General features: G+C 40.1%; 1 protein-coding gene and 2 non-coding genes across 3 annotated transcripts in view; 1 reads left to right on the top strand and 2 right to left on the bottom strand.

Moving 5' to 3' along the window:
- Nucleotides 1-21,642, bottom strand: part of zanl (zonadhesin, like) — a 57,192-nt gene extending 35,550 nt beyond the window's left edge. Inside the window, exons 1-14 of the mRNA XM_030075768.1 lie at nucleotides 21,558-21,642; nucleotides 7,073-7,216; nucleotides 6,450-6,715; nucleotides 5,514-5,598; nucleotides 5,258-5,413; nucleotides 4,828-4,992; nucleotides 4,639-4,736; nucleotides 4,375-4,453; nucleotides 3,206-3,868; nucleotides 2,798-2,991; nucleotides 2,403-2,544; nucleotides 1,698-1,942; nucleotides 1,440-1,588; nucleotides 548-676 (exon numbers count right to left, since the gene is read on the bottom strand). Of these exons, the coding sequence (XP_029931628.1) occupies nucleotides 548-676; nucleotides 1,440-1,588; nucleotides 1,698-1,942; nucleotides 2,403-2,544; nucleotides 2,798-2,991; nucleotides 3,206-3,868; nucleotides 4,375-4,453; nucleotides 4,639-4,736; nucleotides 4,828-4,992; nucleotides 5,258-5,413; nucleotides 5,514-5,598; nucleotides 6,450-6,715; nucleotides 7,073-7,216; nucleotides 21,558-21,642 (2,600 nt within the window). The remainder of the gene's footprint in view (nucleotides 1-547; nucleotides 677-1,439; nucleotides 1,589-1,697; nucleotides 1,943-2,402; nucleotides 2,545-2,797; nucleotides 2,992-3,205; nucleotides 3,869-4,374; nucleotides 4,454-4,638; nucleotides 4,737-4,827; nucleotides 4,993-5,257; nucleotides 5,414-5,513; nucleotides 5,599-6,449; nucleotides 6,716-7,072; nucleotides 7,217-21,557) is intronic.
- Nucleotides 17,144-17,225, top strand: trnas-uga (transfer RNA serine (anticodon UGA)). Its single transcript has one exon. It is a non-coding gene; the product is annotated as a tRNA-Ser (tRNA).
- trnat-agu (transfer RNA threonine (anticodon AGU)) lies at nucleotides 18,991-19,064 on the bottom strand. Its single transcript has one exon. It is a non-coding gene; the product is annotated as a tRNA-Thr (tRNA).
- Nucleotides 21,643-23,091: the final 1,449 nt, after the last annotated feature.

Raw genomic sequence — 23,091 nt, forward strand, 5'->3', positions numbered from 1 at the left:
ATTTCCGCACAAAAAGTACTTAGGCACACCTTGTCCATTCCACTCCCCTTTATCTCAGTTTTCGCTTGCACTTTTTTTTTTTTCTCTTTTCTCCATTGTTGAATATAGGAACCACTGAAATGTAATGTAATGTAATGTAATGAATTCATCAGAAGAGATGGCTCCCCACACAGCCTCAGCTCCCCTGGTTCCCCCTGTTTTCCAGCCATCTGTCTTCATCAGTTGATCATCATACTCCTCCATCGATCCATTCTCGACCCTGATCCTTCTCTCATCCCTTCATCTTTAACCCTCATCCCTCCATCCCTTCATCATTTCATCCCTCAGGCCTCATCCCTCAACCCTTTTTCTACATCCCTCTGTGCTTTCATCCCTCATCCTTCCGTTCAAACCCTCAATACATCATCTTGATTCTCCACCATACAATAAACTGGTTTGAATTTGTATCCTATTGGCATGGTCTTTTGTTGGTGAAAAAGAGGTAAAAGAGAGGAAGGTAGATATGAATGCTTGTGTGTGTGTGAGTCTTTACAGTTGTGTTACTCACTCAGGATCGGTGACCCAGCTGTGTCCAAATTCATTGGCACTGTTGGTCAGAGAGCCGTCTGGCTTACGGAAGTCGTCCTTGGCATTTCCGTTGTAGTCGCCACACAGTCCACACAGTTTGTCCTTGTAGCTGCATTTCACAGGTTTGACGACAGTAACAAAATATAAGTTAGTGATTGGTGGCACTAAAATGAACAAAGACCAGTCTCTCAGAGTGCTAGGATTTCCTCTAAATCAGTGGTTCCCAGTGATTCCAAGGTTGTTGTTATTCCAGCCAACCATGACAGGCTGTCACAGTTGAAAGTGTGAATGATGTCAGGGATAGATCATAAAGGCAAATATTCAAATATTCTTTTTTAGGGATCAAAATTGTATAATGTGTCTACTGACATTTCTTCCATCCAGGCTTTTCTGCCAGGAAGGGGAATTAGCCAAATTACCATGGCAACATTTACCATGCTTGCACTCCCTGCACTACATGACTAACAAGTCACTTTGTCAGTCCAGAAATGTTGATCATGGCTTAACTATGGTATGTGCCATGGGCATGAAACAGTTTTCTAGATTTCCTAATCACTACTCTTGTGAACAGCAGCTCCATCCAACTCGAGAAAAATCAACAAAAGGTTGATTATGGCCATTCAACGCCTCATATCTCTCCACAACTGTTTCTTGTAAGACGTTTTCATTAATGCTACCTAATTATTACTTGTTAGCTAGCTACTGTGGGAATGCTATATCATTAAAATAATATGGTGATGTTAAGAAAGGCAATACCAAATAGTTAAAAATACACATTTTGGGTGGTATCTTGGTGGCTCAGACAACTTATCCACTTTGGAGCAACAATGTAGTACAAGGACAACATCTGCAAAACTTCAGTTTGCACTCACTCTTTGATCACTTTGATGTCCATGAAGTGGTTTCCATCATAGCGGACAGTCACACCAAAGTCCATGGCCACAGTGTAGTGTTTTCCTGACTTGAACACAGAGACTCCAGGGGCTGGAGTCACTGGCAGATTTACATTGGTCCCATTGAGCTTTATGGGAGGAGGAGGAAAGAGAAGCAAGTTAGTAAATAATTTTTCAATATATAGGACATTACGTTTCTCTCTCTTTCTGTTTACTCTTCCTCCCCTCTTGTACTACCTGCACAGTGCCTCCTTTCAGGATGGAGATCTTCAGCATGCGCACATACACATGCACAGCCTTCAGATAGGAGATGGTTGGTCTGTTGTAGCGGTTTTCGTTGTCGGCATGGACCTCAAAGTGTGGCAGGGTTGTGTCATTGCATGGTTCAGACATCACATAGCTACAGTTACCCATGAAGTCGTACTTGCGTTTGTCAAAGGTGGTGTAGTGGGGATCTCCAGATGCTATGCAGGTGGATGTGCCTGAGGGATTCATGTATGAGTAAGTATGTTTGCAGTTATTGGGTGAGACATATGTTTATCCTAATTTAGGTAAAGCTATGTCAGAGGTTGCCTATTTTCACAAAACACAGCAAATAATTTGTAATGGATGTAATGAGCATTTTTACAATTATGAAAAAGTATATTTAAAAGTATATTTAAAAAGTACTTTTTAGACTGATTCTTCCTGACAGGCTTTCATCAGCATTAATGTGCTGACAAGATTTTGTAATTTAGATGGACATGTATGAACAATAGCCTTGCTTTCATTATACTGTAGTTATGATGCGTATACCATATAATGAATTCAACACTTTATGTCCATCTAGATTTTGTCTTTTTTTCTTTTAATCTTTTGTCTTATACCTATTCCTGCTGAAAGCAATATTGATGGATGTCAATTGCCTGTCAGGTCCCTGGAAAAGTTCATTAACAACAGTACCTTTAGGATAGCAGCCTGAGACGCCGCTGACCTCACGACACTCCTCAGTGGGGCTACAAGAATTATCAACACACTCCAAAGTGTAGTTCCCTGCACAGCGACACATCTTGGAGCAGCCATCACCAAAGATGATTTCACCAGGCTGAAAGAAGATCAGGCAATGAATGAATCTCAAACACACCAGTCCTTACATCTAATGCAGAGATTTTATAATAACCACTTTTTTTAATGTCCTGTAGTCTGTTGGCATTTCAATTTTCATCTTATACAATTTGCTCTTGTCTCATCTCATCTGACCTCATGTCATGGACCTCATTTCATTTATTCTGCTCCTCATCATCTCATCTCTATGTCAATAACTTATGCACTTGGTCATGTAAGTGATTGCCTCTGACCTCATAGTAGTTGTTTTGGTCATCCAGACATCCACATTTCTCCAGTGGCACACAGCGGCGGCCCTTAAAGACGTAACCTGGCTTGCAGAAACAGCCATCGATACAGGAGCCCGTACAGTTGAAGAATGGTTCCATACAGGAGGGGATACAAGCTGGACCACACTCGATGTATTGTGCATTAGGAGGGCATGTTACTGTTGAACAGAAATGAAAGGAATTGGATGAGACAACAGGGAGAGGACACAAAAGAGAGAAAATCAGAGAATAGATTATGAAGGAAAGTATGAAGTAAAGCATCAGTTTGGGAGAATCATCTATTCGCAATTGTCAGTTTCTGTTAATCTCCTGTCTTACTTGGTGGTTTTGCTGTGGTTGGTCTAGGAGTTGTTGGTTTAGGCGTTGTTGGACCAGGAGTTGGTGGTTTAGGTGTTGTGGGTCCAGGAGTTGATGGTTTAGGCGTTGTGGGTCCAGGAGTTGGTGGTTTTGGTGTTGTGGGTCCAGGTGTTGGTGGTTTAGGCGTTGTGGGTCCAGGTGTTGGTGGTTTAGGTGTTGTGGGTCCAGGAGTTGGTGGTTTAGGTGTTGTGGGTCCAGGTGTTGGTGGTTTGGGTGTGGTTGGTCCAGGAGTTGATGGTTTGGGTGTTGTGGGTCCAGGAGTTGGTGGTTTAGGTGTTGTGGGTCCAGGAGTTGGTGGTTTGGGTGTTGTGGGTCCAGGAGTTGGTGGTTTAGGTGTTGTGGGTCCAGGTGTTGGTGGTTTGGGTGTTGTTGGTCCAGGAGTTGGTGGTTTGGGTGTTGTGGGTCCAGGAGTTGGTGGTTTGGGTGTGGTTGGTCCAGGAGTTGGTGGTTTAGGTGTTGTGGGTCCAGGAGTTGGTGGTTTGGGTGTGGTTGGTCCAGGAGTTGGTGGTTTAGGTGTTGTGGGTCCAGGAGTTGGTGGTTTAGGTGTTGTGGGTCCAGGAGTTGGTGGTTTAGGTGTTGTGGGTCCAGGTGTTGGTGGTTTGGGTGTGGTTGGTCCAGGAGTTGGTGGTTTGGGTGTGGTTGGTCCAGGAGTTGGTGGTTTGGGTGTGGTTGGTCCAGGAGTTGGCGGTTTGGGTGTGGTTGGTCCAGGAGTTGGCGGTTTGGGTGTGGTTGGTCCAGGAGTTGGTGGTTTGGGTGTGGTTGGTCCAGGAGTTGGCGGTTTGGGTGTGGTTGGTCCAGGAGTTGGTGGTTTGGGTGTTGTGGGTCCAGGAGTTGGTGGTTTGGGTGTTGTGGGTCCAGGAGTTGGCGGTTTGGGTGTGGTTGGTCCAGGAGTTGGCGGTTTGGGTGTGGTTGGTCCAGGAGTTGGCGGTTTGGGTGTTGTGGGTCCAGGAGTTGGCGGTTTGGGTGTTGTGGGTCCAGGAGTTGGTGGTTTGGGTGTTGTTGGTCCAGGAGTGGTTATTGGTGGTACAGGAGTTGTTGGCTGAGCTAAAAACAAAGTAGAAATAGACATCAAACAAAATCTAATAAAAACATAAAAATAGCATTTACAAAAACTTAAACGTTTGATACATTAATCATTTCTAAGTAATGCATGTAACATGATTGCTCTCTGGTCACTTTCTCACCTTTGCAGGCCATGATACATACAGCATCAACAGCTATGTCTGTCTCCATGGTCTCTCCGTAGGTGCCCACAATCACAAACTGAATTACAAATAAGTGTTAAAAGAAAATGAATGCAAATTCTTGAGTTCACACACACGCACGCATGCGCGCACGCACGCATGCTCGCACGCATGCGCACGCTCGCGCACGCACACACACACACGCACACACACACAATAATTAGAAGAATTAGAATAATTAGAAGAACATAGTTCCAGTATTACCTGGATGTTACCAGTTCCCAGGTAGTGGATCTCAGCAGGCTTCCAGCTCTGTCCCTGGTTCCCCTTCATGGTGAAGAGAGGCGCTCCAAGACTTCCACCTGATAGACAGAAATGGTGAAGAAGACAAACCCAAGCCAAACAAACATTATGTCTCTCCACATGGCTATGAAGACACACTAAATGTCCTACCTGCAGTGACAGTGTGTACACTGAGTTCCATCGTAGTAGCAGTACCATACATGTAGTAGTAAAAGGTGAGCTCCAGACAGCCAGAGGAGGTTACAGTAGGACTTCTGATCTCAGCTTTGAAACCAGGAACAGCCTCAATCGAATCCAACAACATGTAGAAACCAACTATATATGGTGGACAGAATAACAACTGATATTTAGATCTCAATAAATGATAGTGCCGATATATTGCTCTTGAAAACCAGCAATGGTCAAATCCTAGCTTATATGTACATATGTAACTCTAATATACCAAAACAGTAACAGTGATTCAGTATCTTGGTATTATTTGCAATCGAGATGATGTGTAAAGGAATCTTACATGCTGTATGAATACTATTTGTGTACTACATGTTTTCAAGCAGTGTACAGTTCATATATGACCACTCACATCCAGGTTTGGAAAAGTCATCCTCAGGTCCAGTGCCTTCAGTGTCTGTGGGTCCATTCCACTGACTAAAGCCAAGCACATTAGGATTCCCAGTTGGAGGAGTTGTCCACCCACACAGGTTATCAAATGTATCAAAGTCACAGCCAGTCACACAGGCTGTGGACAAAATATTGAAAGCTTGATGATACAGCAACAAGTTTGTGTACAAGTGTGCATGTGTGTGCACATGCGTGTGTGTGTATGTGTCTAAACTTACAGGGGCATGCTCCTTCAGTAATAACAATGTTATCCAGGGCTGAGTCACATGAATCAGTGAAGCCTCTCTGAGCCGCAAATACAATCTACAGACACAGAAATAGGTATATTATCAGCAAACATGATAAAAAGAATAAATACTTCCTTACCAGACATACAAATACAATATAATAATGATAAAAACAAACAAACAAATAAATAAATAAACAACTAACTAAATAAATAAATCTAATTGGATACTGTAGTTTTCCTTTTAGTCACTGGGCATTTAGTAATTAGTAGAACTTTGCAATGTGTGTGTGTGTGTGTGTGTGTGTGTGCATGTAGTATGAATCCATATATCCTCGTACTGAGTATTTTATTTCTGCATGATACTGACACATGGTTAGTGGGTTCAAAATACATCCATCAAATTCCTGAACTTTAGTTTGTGAAGACTGTTAGCATGGGCAGCTTTCCAGTCCTTAGATTTGCCTCACTCTCACTCTGTTGCTGCATTTATTCTCCTAAATGTTTATGATAGTTTTACAGCTACTGGTGACACATAGGTTTGACCGGGGGAGAAAGAAGATAAGGATTGTTGTAAAAAAAATGTAATGGGTTGTAAAAGGGTGTGCATTTGTGCATGTTTGTGTGTGTGTGTGTGTGTGTGTGTGTGTGTGTGTGTGTTTTATTTAAAATGGGATGTGGCCCAATCAGTGTGGTTCACCTCTGATATGAAGGATATGATGGAGTTTTGATTTTTGAGTATTAGTGAAACCTATCAGAACTGTTATCTATGGTAAGTAGGGCTGGCCTGAACAATTTGATTACTCTGGTATTCAATGATACCTTGATGTTTGAGTCTGCATAAAGCATTTTGGAGATTTTTTTTAAACACTTTGCAAAAAGAATAATCTAAATAAACTTTGTTATTATTACAGTAATTAAAACTCACAGAAATGGCCTGATCAGCAGGTTTGGACACTGTGACGGAGCCCTTCAACCATGATGGACTTTGGATGCCTGTCTTGCTCCAGACCTCCTCATCATTCCCGGGCCTCCTGGCCAGGACCCTTAGCTTGTTCTGATTGTCAGATCCATACATGTAATACCGAAACTGGACGCAGATCTGGGTGTTGGATGATGATATGGCAGGACTTATCAGACGGGCTGACTGCCCATTGACCACGTTGTCACATTCATGGTAGATGTAGTAGCCCTCTGGATAAAGAGAAGGGAGCAACTGCTTATTATACCATTACATACTGTTGCTGTGAAGGGATATAGATTATTGAAGACCTACATATATACCTAAACATGTACAGTGAACCTTACTCTAAAAATAAAAAACCTTTCACTTTGGCACTCTACATGGAAAGTATGTAAAGACCAAATCTTTAAAAAACGTTTATACAGTAAACCACTTTTAGGTTAGGTTCATGCATTGCCACATACTTGTAATGCCATAGATTTAAATGATCTTTCCCATCTTTGCAGGTTTTCTGCTACACAGAAGAATTCACCAGAAATGAAATCTCTCTAAAACCCCAGAGTGATTTAAAGGTAATCAGGACTAACTTCCGTCGGGGTAGTCTCCACTTGGCCCAGTTCCGGGTGTTGGGGTTGGACCTTTGTGTCGGATCCAGTCACTGTTGTCTGCTGTGTCCTGGGTGAACTTACAGAAGGGCTCGCTGTCCTGATTAAAGTCACAGGAGGTCAGCACTATGGCATGGAAAGAGAGGAGAGACCAATAGGGTGGGATAGAAAGAAAAAACAAGATTGTGGTACTGTTCTCTTTGCTCATAAAAATCAATAAATGTAAGGGTTCTACATGGCATTATTTCTGTTTTTTTTTTTTTTGAGGATATTAAACAGCTCTTTTCTTGTTATTTTCCTATTTGAATTGGAAATTAGATCCAGCAGGTAGCATCTGAAGGACACTTCCATGAACCAGGCAGAAATGACAATAGTACTTTCACATGGAGAGACACGTTATCATTTCCTTAACTTTGACTGTTTCATAACCTTAATCATTGCGACAAACATTTCCCTAACCTTAACAAAAACCTTTTCCTAACCTTAACCAAGTATTTCCGTGGCTAGCTCGCTCAGGAAGTGGTCCTTTGGATTGGATTAGAGGATCAGAACAAACAACCTGTGTGGTCATATAAGTTGGAGGACTTGTTGACTTAAAAACACTGAGTTGCAGTGTCCTGATTAACTGTTAAATAACTAGCCATCAATTTGATTTATCAAAGTATTTAATATTAATGCATGCGAGCAGCCACTTCTAACAATAGCTCCTCCTCACTATGTTCGTGAAAGTGCAAATCAAGAAAAACTTCCAATATGGTTGCTTTACATTATATATCGCAGCCATATTGGAAGTCTGGCAAAAGCATGTGTTCACACTGTCTTGCGACTGTCTGGTTGTTCCTCATTAATGGCTAATCATCACCATACATAACAACAGGGATCCAGCCAAGCCCCCAGGTTTACAGCTGATAGCTTCCATAGGTGGCAAGTGTTTGTTGGGTACAACTTGAATGCTGTATAAAGAGCAGATAAGGAGCCATATGGAAGCAAAGTCCACCACCATACTCATAGCGATCTGGTGGAGCTGGTGAATCATGTGCTCTGGCACTATCTCAGCTCTATGTGTGTGTGTGTGTGTGTGTGTGTGTGCGTGTGTGTGTGTGCGAGCGTGAGTGCGTGCGTGCGTGCGTGCGTGTACAATATGATACAATACCACACAATGCAATATACAACTTACTAATATTCGTATGTATATCCATATGAACACTTTTAAAACAGCATATTGCACAACCTCTCCATCCTCCATCCAAGTCCCTTTGGGGACAATGGACTCTCTATGGATGCTATGTCATACTATGTGTGTGTGTGTGTGTGTGTGTTTTGAATGTGTATGCATATGTGTCAGAGATACATACAATTTATTAGAGCATCTTAACCAACTTACCTGTATCTCTCTCTGTTTCCTCAACGCTATAAAAACAGAGAAAAGAGAACATGTAATTTGAAGAATTTCACCTTGTATTCATCTACACTTAGAGACCAAAATAAATGATGAAGGTAGGCACTAATACTTCACCACAGATGAATACTTTCCTTTCTAGACTATGAAGCAAAATTTTGCATATGAAGAAAAAAAGGATTACAAATGCTTTGAGGCTTATATCACATTGTTAAGAGTGTCTGGTTATTCAAAAGACAAGAATTCAGTAAGCACCCCAAATTTCAAACATGATGATACCATAAGAGCATTTAATGAAAAAAAAAAAAAAAAAAATCTAATTGTGTTGCTGTAGTAGTTAAACCAGCAGCCATTAGGCGCAAAGCAATTTTCAAAGCAGTGGAAAAAAAAAAAAAAAAAAAAAAAATAATAATAAATAAATAAATAAAGTAAAAAATAAAAATAAATAAATGCATGAAAATCAAAGAAAATAGAAATACAGAAACCATACATACACACACCATAAAATAAAAATGAGCCCGCTATTTACATTTACTTATCATGCCTAGAGACAAATATTGTCCAACCTAAAATTGCTTCTCAACCAATAACTTCTCAATCAATAATATCAATTAAGCCATCATATTTGAATACTGAGATGTAGCTCCAATATGAAATACATGAAACTGAACTAGGAAACTAAATTAATGGATGTGCTATTTTTGAATATACTAAAATAAATAACATAAAGTCACTATAAATTTACTATTGAATGCCACAGATGATTATGCTCTATGACAATATTAAACTGATAATTTATAAGTAATAAGTATGGTAATTTTTTTTTTAAATTTAATTACATTTTTTTATGCTATTATTATTATTACTGTTATTGACTCACCTGTGTGCCGGTCTTTGTGCTGTGCATATCCATAGCAGGACAAACAGAAGCTTCAGGTTATCCATAGCTAACTGTGGCAGTTAGCGGGGGAAGGAGGCAGTGGGACCATGGCAGAGGACTTTTATACTGAAAGGTAGCATGGGGGTGGGGGGCTTGAGGTGGAGATGAAGGTGGGGCAGGGTCCGGGATGGGGGTGGAGGGTCATGCCAGTGAAGGACGGACGTCAGGGTGGAAGTTTGGATGCTGTATTGCTGCACATTGCAAAATGTGTCAATGAGTAACTGAGTGATACACAGGGCGTGTTCTCTTTGCGTGTTTGAGTCGATGTGTGCCTGTCAGCGTGATTTTTAACCTCTCCTCTGTTCACAGGGACAGAGGGTGTGGATGGAGACATTATATTACAAATTAGAAACTGAGCAGTACTATAAAACATTATTGTGTAATAAACATAAGACGTGGATCACGGGGGCACACCTGTGTAGGATGGATAATGATCTGTGGGTGAGACGAACGTCTGGCTCTCACAGCATTTTAATGTGGCTGGTGGGTCACAGTCCAAAAGTGGACCGCAAGTCAATTCTGAGCGGGACACAGGGAAGTATGTCCTCTTTGCCATCAATAAATAAATAAGTAAATAAAAATTAAGGATTGCTTTCAAAGTTGGGTCTGGGGGCCCCCGAGTCTTCAGCAAAATGAGGAGTAGTTTACTTTCACTATAACGTCCGTGCTTTCATAAGAGCTTCAGTCTGTTGGGGAACTGGTAGTTCTTCTTTCTTTGCTAATGTTTCAGCAATTTCTTGCTAATTTGCTCATAACCTTTATTCTGTCATGTTGTTGAAATAAACCAAGTCAGCTTGCTCAGGTTTCACAGACGGTTTTTTGTGATTCAGTGATCAAAACATGAGAATTTGCTAAGGTTTCAGAGGGACAATTCACTAGACATCGCTAACACACAAATATGTCCATGTGATCTTGTTAACATTATGTTTTAATCTCACCACTTTACATTTATTTGACTAATGTGACGCCTAGACAATTCCAGAATTAACACAAGCCAAAACAGCGTTTCATATCAGAGTCATGAAGGCAAAACCACTTCAAGTCCGGGTCTGGGGCTTCATGACAGTCAACTTGAAGGTCCAGAGCATGGAATAGGTTTGAAAACTCCTGTTCTGGAAAAGACTCTCTGTTCTAGAAAAGAAAAGAACTTTACAATGTTTGGCTCTCTCTCACACACACACACACACACTGATGACTGAGACTGCCATGCAAAGTGCCAAGCTGCCCATCAGGAGCACAAAACTCCAACACAAACAGTTTAGCAAAGTCATCACCATCCATAAACCATGCAACTGATAATTGGCTGTTGGAAAGCAAATATTTCCCTGGGGACTATTTTCATATTCCAAGTCATCAAAACACAACAGTGCTGCTGCTTTCAGGAAAACTAATGCGGACAACTTTATTATAGTGATGGAATACTGGTGTGAAGAAAGTTTGAAGTCTCTGAAAGCTTTTTTTCATATTGTAGTGGAATGAATGTAAACCAACGGTTGGATAAAAGGGAAGTGAAATTATATTGGAGTTGTAAAATACGACTGCTTGATTTGGGAAAAGATTAGTTGGAATGTAAAGTTTATACATTTTATAGATATTACACTATGAAAAATCCTAGGTATGGCTCTTTAACATCCATCCTGGGTGATACAGTCACGAGTGGATAGCGCTAAATACAGAGCCATTGAAATCCAGTCCAATCCCATTCGGAGGGGCCCTGGGATACATTAGTCAGTGCCAGGCTCATTGTATTTTATGGCCAAGAATTTAGAGCAGTAATCCCCACTTTATTTTGGCGTTTTATTTGAGATTAAAACAATATTGCTACAAACCCGTAACTTTTCTATAAAAGCAATAGAACACTATAGTGACATCAATCATTTACCGTGAAGGTCTCTTGCTTAATCATTTACCCACACTGCAAAACCAATGTACTTTCACTAAAAATGCTAAATAAACCACTTCTGACTTTATTTGATGGACATTCAGGACAACAGAATTTACGTTTTTGGGTGACGTTTTCCTTTAAGTCGGTGTGACAGTAAGACCTCAACACAGACACAACCTTATTGGACGTCACACGTCTGGTGCTCGGTTCTCCATAGGAACGTGACAGACTATAGCTGTGTCTAAGAGTGTGCAGTAAGAAGAAAGAACAGCAAGAGGCCAAACCACAAAGAGGCTGCACTCTCCTAACAAGTCTGACTAATAATAATTTCATCTGGCAGTGACATTTACAGTATGATCATGGATTCAGTGATTGAGTCAAAGTTTAGATCACTGAAACATAAAAATAATAGTTCTGCATGAACCTCAAAAAAAAAAAAAAAAAAAAAAGTCGCTTGGTTTCTTTAGAACATGAGAAAAAAGGTGATGAGAAAATTAGGAAGAAATGACATGAAAAAAAGTTATATAAATAGTTACAATGAAGATGTTTTAAAAAATAAAATTTTAAAAAGTTAGTAAACCTCTACTGAAAAAATACCTTAAAATGACAATAAAATTACCCTGTTTAATATTCAAGTTTCAAATAGTTAAAGTACCTAGTTTAAGTTATTTAGTAAAATTTTGCATTACAGTTCTTCCAAAATATAAATGAAGCTGTTTGTATGGTGACCTACTTGGCTGTTTCTAATATGCAACACACACGCACACACACACACACACACACACACACACACACACACACACACACACACACACACACACACACACACACACACACACTCAGCAGGGGTGGCCTGTAAAACTGTTGCCATGTCCAACAGACATGCCATGTTTAATTGTCTGTTTATTGGACATGGCAACAGTTTTCTGAGATAGCGGTCATCGATCAGTGATGCCATCGTGAAGCTTTACTGATCATCAACAGACATGAATATAAGTAAAAATAAAAAGTGAATGTATGTCTTTTCGCCTCAGAGCACTTCACAGTACTTATTAATATTTAAGATATCAGTCAGACACCACTTTCTATAATGTGTACTATGACCTCAGGTCCTAAAGTTTTTTGTAAACCCAAAAAGATGGGCATTTTTTATTGCTGCAAATAAAAGGGTGGGTAAATATAGCTGGGTTTACTACATCACCAGTTTAGATTTAAAACGGTTCAGCCCATTTTGCGCGTTAATGCCAAGCAGGTTCACCTCCTTGTCAGTGCAGTCCCGCCTAGCTACACTGATAAGGTTTTTTACATAATGGCTATAAAGAGGTTTGCCCCATGAAATAATATCTATTTCCTAGCACTGGAGGAAGGATGAAGGATGCCTGACAAGCTGGTGATTTATAATGCCACTAAAGCCAGGGTTGGGCTGAATACGGGATGCCGATTATGCAAGAAAAGAATACAAAAAAAAAAAGAAAAAGAACGGGTATTAATATAATGCACTTTAGATGAATCAGCGAGGTTTTGCTTTGAAATACAAAAGAAAGTGGCCTAAATATGATATAGGCTAAATAATGATGATGATAATTGATTGATGATTAATTAAGGAGGCTTATAGGCAAGTACATTTCAGCATATCGTAAAAAATGTGTTTTAAGAAGGGATTTAAAGGGATAGTTCACCCATTTTTCTTCTGTAGGACAGTAGTGGTGCTATCTCCCTCTCATTGGTACTGAGTGCTGGATAGTGGCTGGGTTCAGATATACAGTTTAAAACAATTTGTCAAAGCATTTCCCACCACTGAGCTCAGCTTCACCAAATTTTCTATGTGGATCAAACTGTTAAGCGATTTCACTTCTTTAATACAGAATGCCTTCAGTGTGCACAGTTTTCAAAAATCAGCCACCACTAAAACTGTGTATCCACAGCACACACTGTGAAACACCACACACTCTTAGTGAAACTGCTAAATTTAACCTCAGAAAAAATGCAGCGTTCAGGTTGACAGCAACTTGCCAGGAAAAAAAAATATTATGCAATATAGTGAAAATGACAAGAAAAAGACAGGGAGAAAGCATAAACAGGACAGATCAAACATGGCTGGATATATTGCAGAATATTGCAGAGGACAGGCGAGGCAGGCAGATTCTTCGCCAGCATTTTGACCAAGAGGACATGAGGTGTGATGCTGGTGAGCAGGCTGAAGTCAAAATAAGCAGCCTGCTGTTTGTGGTTCCTTTTTAATTATGTCATGAGGCGTGTTGCTCATGAGAACATGCGGTCAAAAGAAAAAGACAGGCTTAAGGAATTAACTAACTTACTATTTGTGGCTTATGGTGAAACACTGAGATTGTCAGTCATCATCTTTGTTGAGAGAAACAGACAGAAGTTGCTCGTAACAACCGACATGTTTATGCTTCACTGCCCTGTGACAAAAAATATGCTATTGTCTTTGCCGGTGCAAAGTTCTTCTTCTTCTATGGTTTTTTAGCCATTCATGCCAACATAACAATAAACATGACAGGGCTCTTTCTAAACCTAAAAAAATACATTGAGACTGTGGAACCTTTCATACTTATCATATTTGATCCATTTCAGTTGGATGCATTTAGTCAGATAGTTTGGTTCACTTGGAGAGGTGAGAACATGCGGTTGACCTGGGTGTGGACCAAACAAGCCAACTGTGATCTGCCTGAGAAGCTGGACCTCGGGCTGCTTAGGCACCTAATAGTTCACTTCTTAGGTCAGATTCAGGCATGAAGTTGTTACTTTGTCAAATTTTCCATTTGGTCCGGTTTAGGGCCCTTTTACCTCGACATCGTGTGGGGCAGAGTTTCAGGATTTTCAGTTGGATCCACCAAACCAAAATTACAGGTATGAAACTCCCTCGGGCCACAGTTTGGCTCATTTCTGGGGTGAAAACATTTTTAGATGGTTTGGACTTTAGGACCAATTGCAGGACGTTCCCGCAGGCTATCATCAGAACTGGCAAGGGGAAAAATGAATCTCAGTAGCACATGGGAAGAGGAAGTGGCCAAGTTCTCAACTGATACATGGTCTGATGATGCTAAGAAAAGTCATGCTGCTGCAAGTAATGTCATAATAATATTATTATAGTGGCAATGACATTAATCTGTTCGTTCCTTTTTCAAATGGTGATAGAAGACTACCCGCCCAGTTGAGACAACATGCTGATGTCAGAAGCATGCCTGTCCACAAACCAATCAGTGTCAAGACCGGGACTAATAGAAAGTCAAGAACCACAAGGTTATTTTTGCAATTTCTGAAGTTAATTTTCTTGTAAAAACAGGATGTTTCTATTAGCCATGCATCACTTAACCACACATAAACAAACTCTTCTGCCGACGTGGTGACATCAGCTGAACATGTACAGCTGGTGCCTTGGCCAAGGTGAACCACCTGGCCCATGCTGGTTCTACCTGTTCACTTTCTATAGTTCTGACATCACCTGCAGGAAACAAGAGCCATCACCTGGCTGTTAGAGGATTCCCTTTTCAACTGGCAAGCCTCTACAGTGTGAAAATCACAGCTCAGACAGCAAAGATGTTTACCGAGTGAAACCTCACATTTGTGTACATTCTAATGCCTAGAAAGAATCAGTTTAGCTAATATTTAACTGCAGGGTGTTTCCTCAGAGTTTGAAAAAATTCCTCTGGAGCAACGTCTGCTTGCTCCAGAGGAATTGTAATTGTAAAAGTTACTTTCTTTTCCGATCTTTTTTTGTTTGACTTTCTTTGAGTAACATGGTTAGGATGTATGGGCCAGCAGTCACGACTTTTCTTTATGTTTGGATAGCACAGCATTTCTCCAATAATATGGCATTTCAGCTTCAGAAGTATTCAAATAATTTGGATAAGTAATGCCTAGGTGATTTTTATGACTGCAATAAAGCTATATATTGCAGAAAAAAATAATCATCTTTAATCTCAAGTTTATTATTATTACGCCATAATGACATGCCTATTCAGTTACTTTGAAACTAGATAAACACCCACACCCACTCATGGACAAACATACACACACACACACACACACACACACACACACGCACACGCAAAACTAATCAAAGAACATTCAGGACATTCAGATTCTGACATAATAAGAGATAGACAGGTGGCCAGGATAGGGCAAGTACGTGGGATAGGGCAGCAGCCAGATTTTTCAAGGTGCATGAATGAAAGATTTAAGCCTCCGTTCCAAAGGTCAGGAGACTCTCCAACCAGTTTCTCCAACCACTGCGTGAAAATGAAAGCATGCGCTGCCAAGATTGTGAAAAGAGCATTTGTGTTTCATGACAAAAAAAAAAAAAAAGTCATGAATATTGATTAAGGTAATGGTTGGATGTGTAGTCTACATTAGAAAATCTTCAGTCGCTGCCCTTGTATGACACAAATAGGCAAAAAAACAGGAAATAACATCATCGATTGACTTGGATAGGTTGAAATATGAAATGTGGTAAAATGTCAAAACACTATGCTCTTTAATCCTGTTTTTATCCCCATCCCCTACCCCTCTCTCTGTTAACTTTGCATTTGTGTTTTTTTTTTTTTTTTATCATGTCTTATTCACTAAAAGGGTGGACACACATTGCAGATATTGGCATAATCATCTTAGAGCTAACAGAATGTGAGATATCGTGATTGTAAAGTGGGTTGTTCTAATGTTTTCTGGTATCAGGGTCAATATTCTGAGCTATTTTATTCCACGATATCACAGCTATATGCCACTGATATTGTCCACATCTGAGTGTTGTGTTACTCTCGTGTGTTTGTGTTTTCCTACACATGTGAGAGACGTCTCGCACAGCGCTGAAGACACACAGTCCATATCCGTCAGATGAATGACCTGTGATGATGCTGACTTGATGATGATGATGTGACAGGATGACTTATGCATGACTGGCACTTCACTTACGGTATCTAACAACAAATGAAAACACTGCTGGCACTTGCTGTGGGGTGATCAGCCACTGATCTTTGTACTGACATACAGTTCACAAGAGCTCCTCAAACTGGGTGTGGCTCACTTGATTTTTTTTTTCCCCCTTCAACCTTATGTACAAGCTTATGACCTCCTGTTACATTTGATGTGTAAAGCTTATAAACCAGCATCCGCCACCCAAGAGGGGAATCATCATAGACATGCTTGGACTAAAATAGCCCAACACTCCACTTCCCAATAAGCTTATTATTAAATTGGCACAGCATGTATTTGCAAAAAGATTTCTTTAAGGATTGAAGCATTATCTGCAGGTAGAGGGTTGTTCTATAGAGCTTTACTGTGGATCTTAGCTGTGCTAGTGTATACACTGCTTTATAAACCTGAGTCTGATTTGTTTGATTTCAAACATGGGAAAAATGCAAAGAAAAAAAAAAAAGATCTTAAAACGGTAGTGGCGCTGTTATTTTGGAGACACTGCATTGTACTTCCGGTCGCAGAGGAGAACATGCGCAGCCAAACAACATTTATTTATTTATCAGTCGAAGAAACGCTGCGCCGGACCATTTGAGCAATTACTGTATGATTATTTTACGTTTCTTAGCAAACGTCTTCGCTAAGTGCAACAGCGCCATCTAGCGCCGCTCAGGCTAATAACTGCTGCTTAAAGCTCTGCTCGTCTGAGAAGGAAATCGGAGAAACTCGAGTCCGTCTGAACTCTGTACGGTTTGCTCCCTCACAGCCACTGTTACATGTACGTGACGCACAGGTTTCCGCCCAGAAGTTGTTATAAAAATGTATATTACTGCAGAATACGCCAAATAATACGGGTAACAGTCTTCTATGTAAGGGTTGGAGCTTTTATGCTACAGAGCTGCGATGGCCGAGTGGTTAAGGCGTTGGACTTGAAATCCAATGGGATCTTCCCGCGCAGGTTCGAACCCTGCTCGCAGCGGAATGTGGGACTCATTTTCCACTTTCACCGCAGTTTTACTCTGAAGACATGAAACAGACGCAACCTGCAGCTGCTACGCGAATATAATGACAACGAACAAAATTTCCAACTCCACGCCTACATCTGTAAATAGGAGGAGTGCTATCCCAGAAAGGCAAATATGGTTGACCTAGACCAGGGGTGTCAAACTGTTGCCATGGAGGGCCGAGAGGCTGCAGGTTTTCATTCCAACCAAAAACTCCACCAGGTGATTTCACTGATCACCCCACCTCCAAGCAGAGAGAATGAACTAATCAGTGAAATCACCTGGTGGAGTTTTCGGTTGGAATGAAAACCTGCAGCCTCTCGGCCCTCCATGGCACCAGTTTGACAGTGTTGTGCAAGTTCATAGTTCTCATGAACTAGTTCAAAGTTCAGTTCACACAGTATAAAAATGAATAGTTCACGTTCATAGTTCACACTTTCAATTTTGAACTAGTTCAAAGTTCAGTTCATTTCAGTTTTTTTAGGTGAAACGTGAGAATGAAAGACTGACCTTGTTTTTCAAAGAAAACTATGACATCCATCACCACCTAAAACTGTTCGCTGTTTACATTATATATTGTCCTAGTGGAATTGTAGAAATCTGTAAATCTCAAACAATGTAGTCCATTATTAATTTGTCTACCTGTTGCTGGGAAATCCAGTAATACCCCTGAAGGCTGCAGGCAGTGTGACTTGGGTCGTTTGGGGCTGGCAGGGTGTGTTCTTGCCCATTCCTGATGACTTTTTGGGATTGTCAAGGACTTGTAGATATTTTCTCACACTGGATGGATGCTTCAACTCCAAATGCCTTTTCAAATTTGAAGTTGACATGTCCACCTGCGCTGAAAGTGTTTTTCAGCGCAGGTGGACATGATTTGCACAGAAAGGTTAGATTTTTTGCTGTCGGAATTAATGTAGGGCCCTATAAAATGCCTGTTAGCCAGTGAAAATAGCGCAGAGTGGTCGCTCTTCGCGTTGTTACATAAGCTATGTCAGTGCGCCGCTGTAGCTGGAAAGTTTCTTTGCTTTTGGACTCGTACGGTGCCGGTGCAGTTGTTGTAATTTTTTCTTGGTGGTGCAGGTGCAGGTGAAACGACTGGAGGGGTTGTGCCACCCAGATTTGCTTCCGTCCATGTAATTTTCCCCAGACATACGTTCATATTCCACACAAAAACAGCATTTCATTCAAATTATGTCAAATTCCGCAATATTCCGTGTTAAAAAGGAGAAGGGAAATTCCGCAATAATTGGACCTAAACATTGCCGCTGACTCTCACATAATCTGAACGAGTTCACGTTCAAGTTCTTTATTTACAAATACATTGCGTTCAGTTCAACGTTCTTAAAAAAATGAACGTGTTCAATGAACGCGTTCTTTTGAACTCGTTCATGCACAACACTGCAGTTTGACACCCCTGACCTAGACTAACGTATAATTAAAAAGTAAGAGTCATTTGACCGGGGCTTTTTGTTATAAAATGTGCGTAAGGAATTAAATCTTAAAGGGTTTGTGTGTCGTAAATGCAACGGTTCTTCGGATGTATTTGTTGTAATAGACGTCCTTTCGGCATTTTATCAAACAAATCCTAAAAGTTCCTATCAATTCCGAACGACTACCGGATCAAATCCTCACGTCAGAGTAACAAGCGGAAATTGTTCATTGATTTGGTTACAAGCTGTTAGGAACCGATGCAACGGTCCGTTCATTGTCCACTGAGTTTAGACACTATTTCAAACAAAAAGGCACCGCTGGGATTCGAACCCAGGATCTCCTGTTTACTAGACAGGCGCTTTAACCAACTAAGCCACGGCGCCGCTGATACGTCAGCCATCAGAGATTATCATATTTATTCTTTAACAAACATAATAGTGACTTTTGTTTTCAGTTATATTATTATTTTTCTTAATTTTAAAATAAAAGAGCTGTATTGCTAAGTGCGCAAGGAGGCTTGAATAACTCGCCATTGTTTTGAATGCGCAACAGCTCGAGCACGCTAAATGGCCACTGGGGGGCGTCAAAGAGCCACTCGCAACAGCAGCGTCAAGTCTGCCATTCAGCACTAAGAGGCGGCTCAGAAGCTGAGTCATAATCCTTATCTTTGATATGGCATCTTTTGCCTGAAATACACAGGAAGAAGTCATAATGCAGTAACAGTTACGTCTGAGAATTTTCCCATGAAAACTAAGCTGTGGAAAACTACTTGAATGTCATTAACTGGTACAGTGTTATTGATTACTTATTTATTAATCCAACCGCACTATTTGTCTTTGGGAGGCCCTTAATTTGAAGTGAATGTGATGAGACATTTTGATCTGATTTGATACAAGTATGCATGCATGTATTGTTTCCGTTATTATCATTATACACTATAAAAAGCCAGTTTGAAAAGTATCGGAACTAATTTTGTGGATTATTCCCCCACTTCTTTATTTTTATGTTTCTAATCACATAATTGCACAATGGCTATCCTTATGGATCTAGTAAATCATCAAAACTAAAATCATGTTCATCGCTCTGTCAAAATCCTTGATATCACAGCCAAATAAGTGTTGGAAAAAATAATAGAAGAGCTGAGTTGCGCAAGAATTGTTTTATTTCTGGCAGATGTGGTGATGGATGTGTTTGGGCACAAGCAAGTTGCACACCATGTTATATATGTGGTGCCTTCACTGACAGTGAGATGAACAACCAGAGGGTTCCTTGGAAGTAAGATTTGGGAGGTTTGTCATGTCTTGAGGGTACAGTGAGTACAAGAAATCTGCCAAAAAAAGTGCTGCCTCACGAATTCTAAGTTAACACCCACTAACCCATTTCCATTGCCATGCACATGTTTTGAATCTGCTCTGCTGACATGGTATGTCTGCAGCTCCCAACACTTTCATAATACTTTTGGAACATTTTTACAAATATGAGAAATTGCGCACTCACACTTGTACACAGTGTACCCTCATACATTTGAAATCAGTTATCTGACAACCATGCTGTATGTATACATCATACTTCACTCAGCACAGAATTTCAGGCCTATAGCATGGATGCTCCAGTTCCAGGCAACAAAATCACACTTTTGAATAGTTAATGGCTAAAGCAAAACTGTTTGGCCAAAAAAGGTCCAACAACACTTTTAAACAAACATGAACAAATGTGAACAAAGCAGATTATACCATTACAATTGAAGCGCAGGTGACAATACAACCCAACACTGTACCAAAATTCAGCTTTGCTTTAAGAACAATCAGCTCAAAGATGAATACCTGACCCTTTCTGAAAAGACGCTGAAATGCTGCCACAGGGGGGAAAAAATTACAAAATTGTCAAATAAATTTCTGTATCTTTATCAGGCACATGAGCATCAGCAGTTTCCATAATATAAAAAAATATAATCAAAATTTCGTCATCACCATCCATAACCTACAGAACTGATAATTAGCTGTGGAAAGCAAACGTTTCCCTGGGGACTATTTTCCCTGGCGAAGGGAGCATTTCACTCCGCCCAATTTCAAGTCATCAAAACACAGCAGTGCTGCTGCTTTTAGGAAAACTAATGTGGAGGACTTTATTACAGTGATGGAATACTGGTGTGAAGAAAGTTTGAGGTCTCTGAAAGTTCATTTTCATGTCGAAGTGGAATGAATGCAAACCAATGACTGGATAAAAAGGAGGAAAAAATGATATCAAATATCCATAATATGACCGCTTGCTTTGGGAAAAAGATTAGCAGAAACATGAATTACATAAATTTGGTAGATATTATGTTTAACATGAGAAGTCATGGTTCTCCAATTTGAGTGTGTCAAATGTAGGAATACGACAGATGGAGAAGGTCTGGGAAATAAAGAACCACAATATTAACTGAGAAACACAAGAAGTTCTAGTTTCCCATAAATGAAAGGGAAACTATTTTAGCCACTTTTGGTTTTATTTTTAATCTTGTGGTGTGATTGGTTGACACGCAGCTCTTGTGAACTTTTTGATAAACCTGTCATGTTTTATATTATATGATTAGGAACCTCATATGTCCTTGCAGCCCATGTTTGAAAAGCTTAAAACTGCCTGTACTCAGAAGTATGGAGGCACAAGGACACACCGACTCACACAAAAATGCAAAAAAAACAAAACCAACAATGTTCATGTTTCCCTTTTTGTCTCTTTGACTCATTTTAGCCGTTTTCTCCCTGTGTGTAACTTTCACCCTCGATGAGGTAGTTCCTCTTACTAATGGGCCAGCAGGCCTTGGCCTCCTGGTGTGGAGCCACACAGCCAGTAGTAATCCAGCAGTCACCGGCAGGAATGAACACTATGTTCACTCTGAGCCGTGCTGTCGGTGAAATCAGAGCAACGCAGCACGCCAACCGCATCTGAGCCAGGCTGCTGGAATCTGGACTCTGCCATGTTTTTACACGCTTTTCTAGAGCCTGACGTGTACGTGGAAAACACGACCTTGTAACTTTCTTAATGTGGGCTATGGGCCAGTGTATGGGGCTGACACTGTGAGCATTTTTTAAGTTTCAAACTGAACCAAATTGATATCCATCTTCTTCTTCTTCTTCTTCTTCTTCTTCTTCTTCTTCTTCTTCTTCTTCTTCTTCTTCTTCTTCTTCTTCTAATAATAATAATAATAATAATTAGAAGAAAAAGAATTTCCCTTTGGGGATAAATAAATGTTACTTATTATTAAGTTAAAGGGTACTTATTATTATTATTATTATTGTTGTTGTTGTTGTTGTTGTTGTTGTTAATTAGCATCATCATCATCATTAGTATTTTTTTACAGTTGTCTCTAGTAATTTTGCAGTAATTTCATATCAATTTAATTTAAAATAAATAATTATAATATAAATGTAGTTTTCTGTTCATTTGTTTTGATAGATCTATCTATCTATCTATCTTTCTATCTATCCATCTATTAATTTTATGGTACATTTATGTAATTTTTATTGTTTTTTTCATAATTTTCTGGTCAACTTTTTTAAATCATGGTTTTGAAGGCAGGTTGAAAATGAGATCTAGTCCAGTTATAAATGCTGTTTCAGAGGCTGACAAGAATCAAGGTGCACAGCCACGTGCAGGAGGAGGCATGTGTGGAGGACCAAAGCTGACTTACTTGGAAATAATAAACTGAGAAAAATAAATAAATAAATGCATCAGTAAATAAATGAACAAATAAAGTAATAAATCACTGAGTCATAAATCTATGAATGTGTAAATGATTTCATTCCATATCATTCCTTTTATTCATGATGTGTTGAACTTTCAGCTCATTTCCTGTTAATCCTCTCATCAGCCTTTCCCCCATATTTTTGAAAGAAATTCAGTGACTTTGTTCATAGGGAAAACATGAAGGAGTGTGTTTTTGGAGAGGTGGCTGTGTTTGCCATGAAAATAGAAGGCGGAGACTCGAGGCGGCGCCAATACTGCGTGCCAGATTTGCATTCCCCAACTTGATCTGAGTTAACACTCCTCTCTGGTCAGGGCAAGGCAAAAAAAAAAAAAGAAAAGAAGGAGAAGCCAGTGCACTTGACCTACGCCAGCAGCAAAATAAGACTTATGTGTTAAAATCCAGAGCGCCCTTCTGGGAAGAGTTGCTCCATGCACAATTCCAATTCCAGATGTGTGTGTGTGTGTGTGCATGCGTGTGTGTGTGTGTTTGAGTGTGTGTGTGTGTGTGTGTGTGTGTGTGTGCATGCTCCACAGCTCGTGTCAGCTGCAGTGGCCTGATAATTTTTTTTGTCTGCGTCCTCTTCCTCTCGTGGAGCTCCACTTATTTCCTACATGCATCTATTGTGTAATATTGTGGTTTTTATCTAAAAGTTTTATTTTATCATAGACATACACACACCC

This window comes from Myripristis murdjan, chromosome 18 (assembly GCF_902150065.1).
Source record: "Myripristis murdjan chromosome 18, fMyrMur1.1, whole genome shotgun sequence".
Lineage (NCBI taxonomy): Eukaryota > Metazoa > Chordata > Actinopteri > Holocentriformes > Holocentridae > Myripristis > Myripristis murdjan.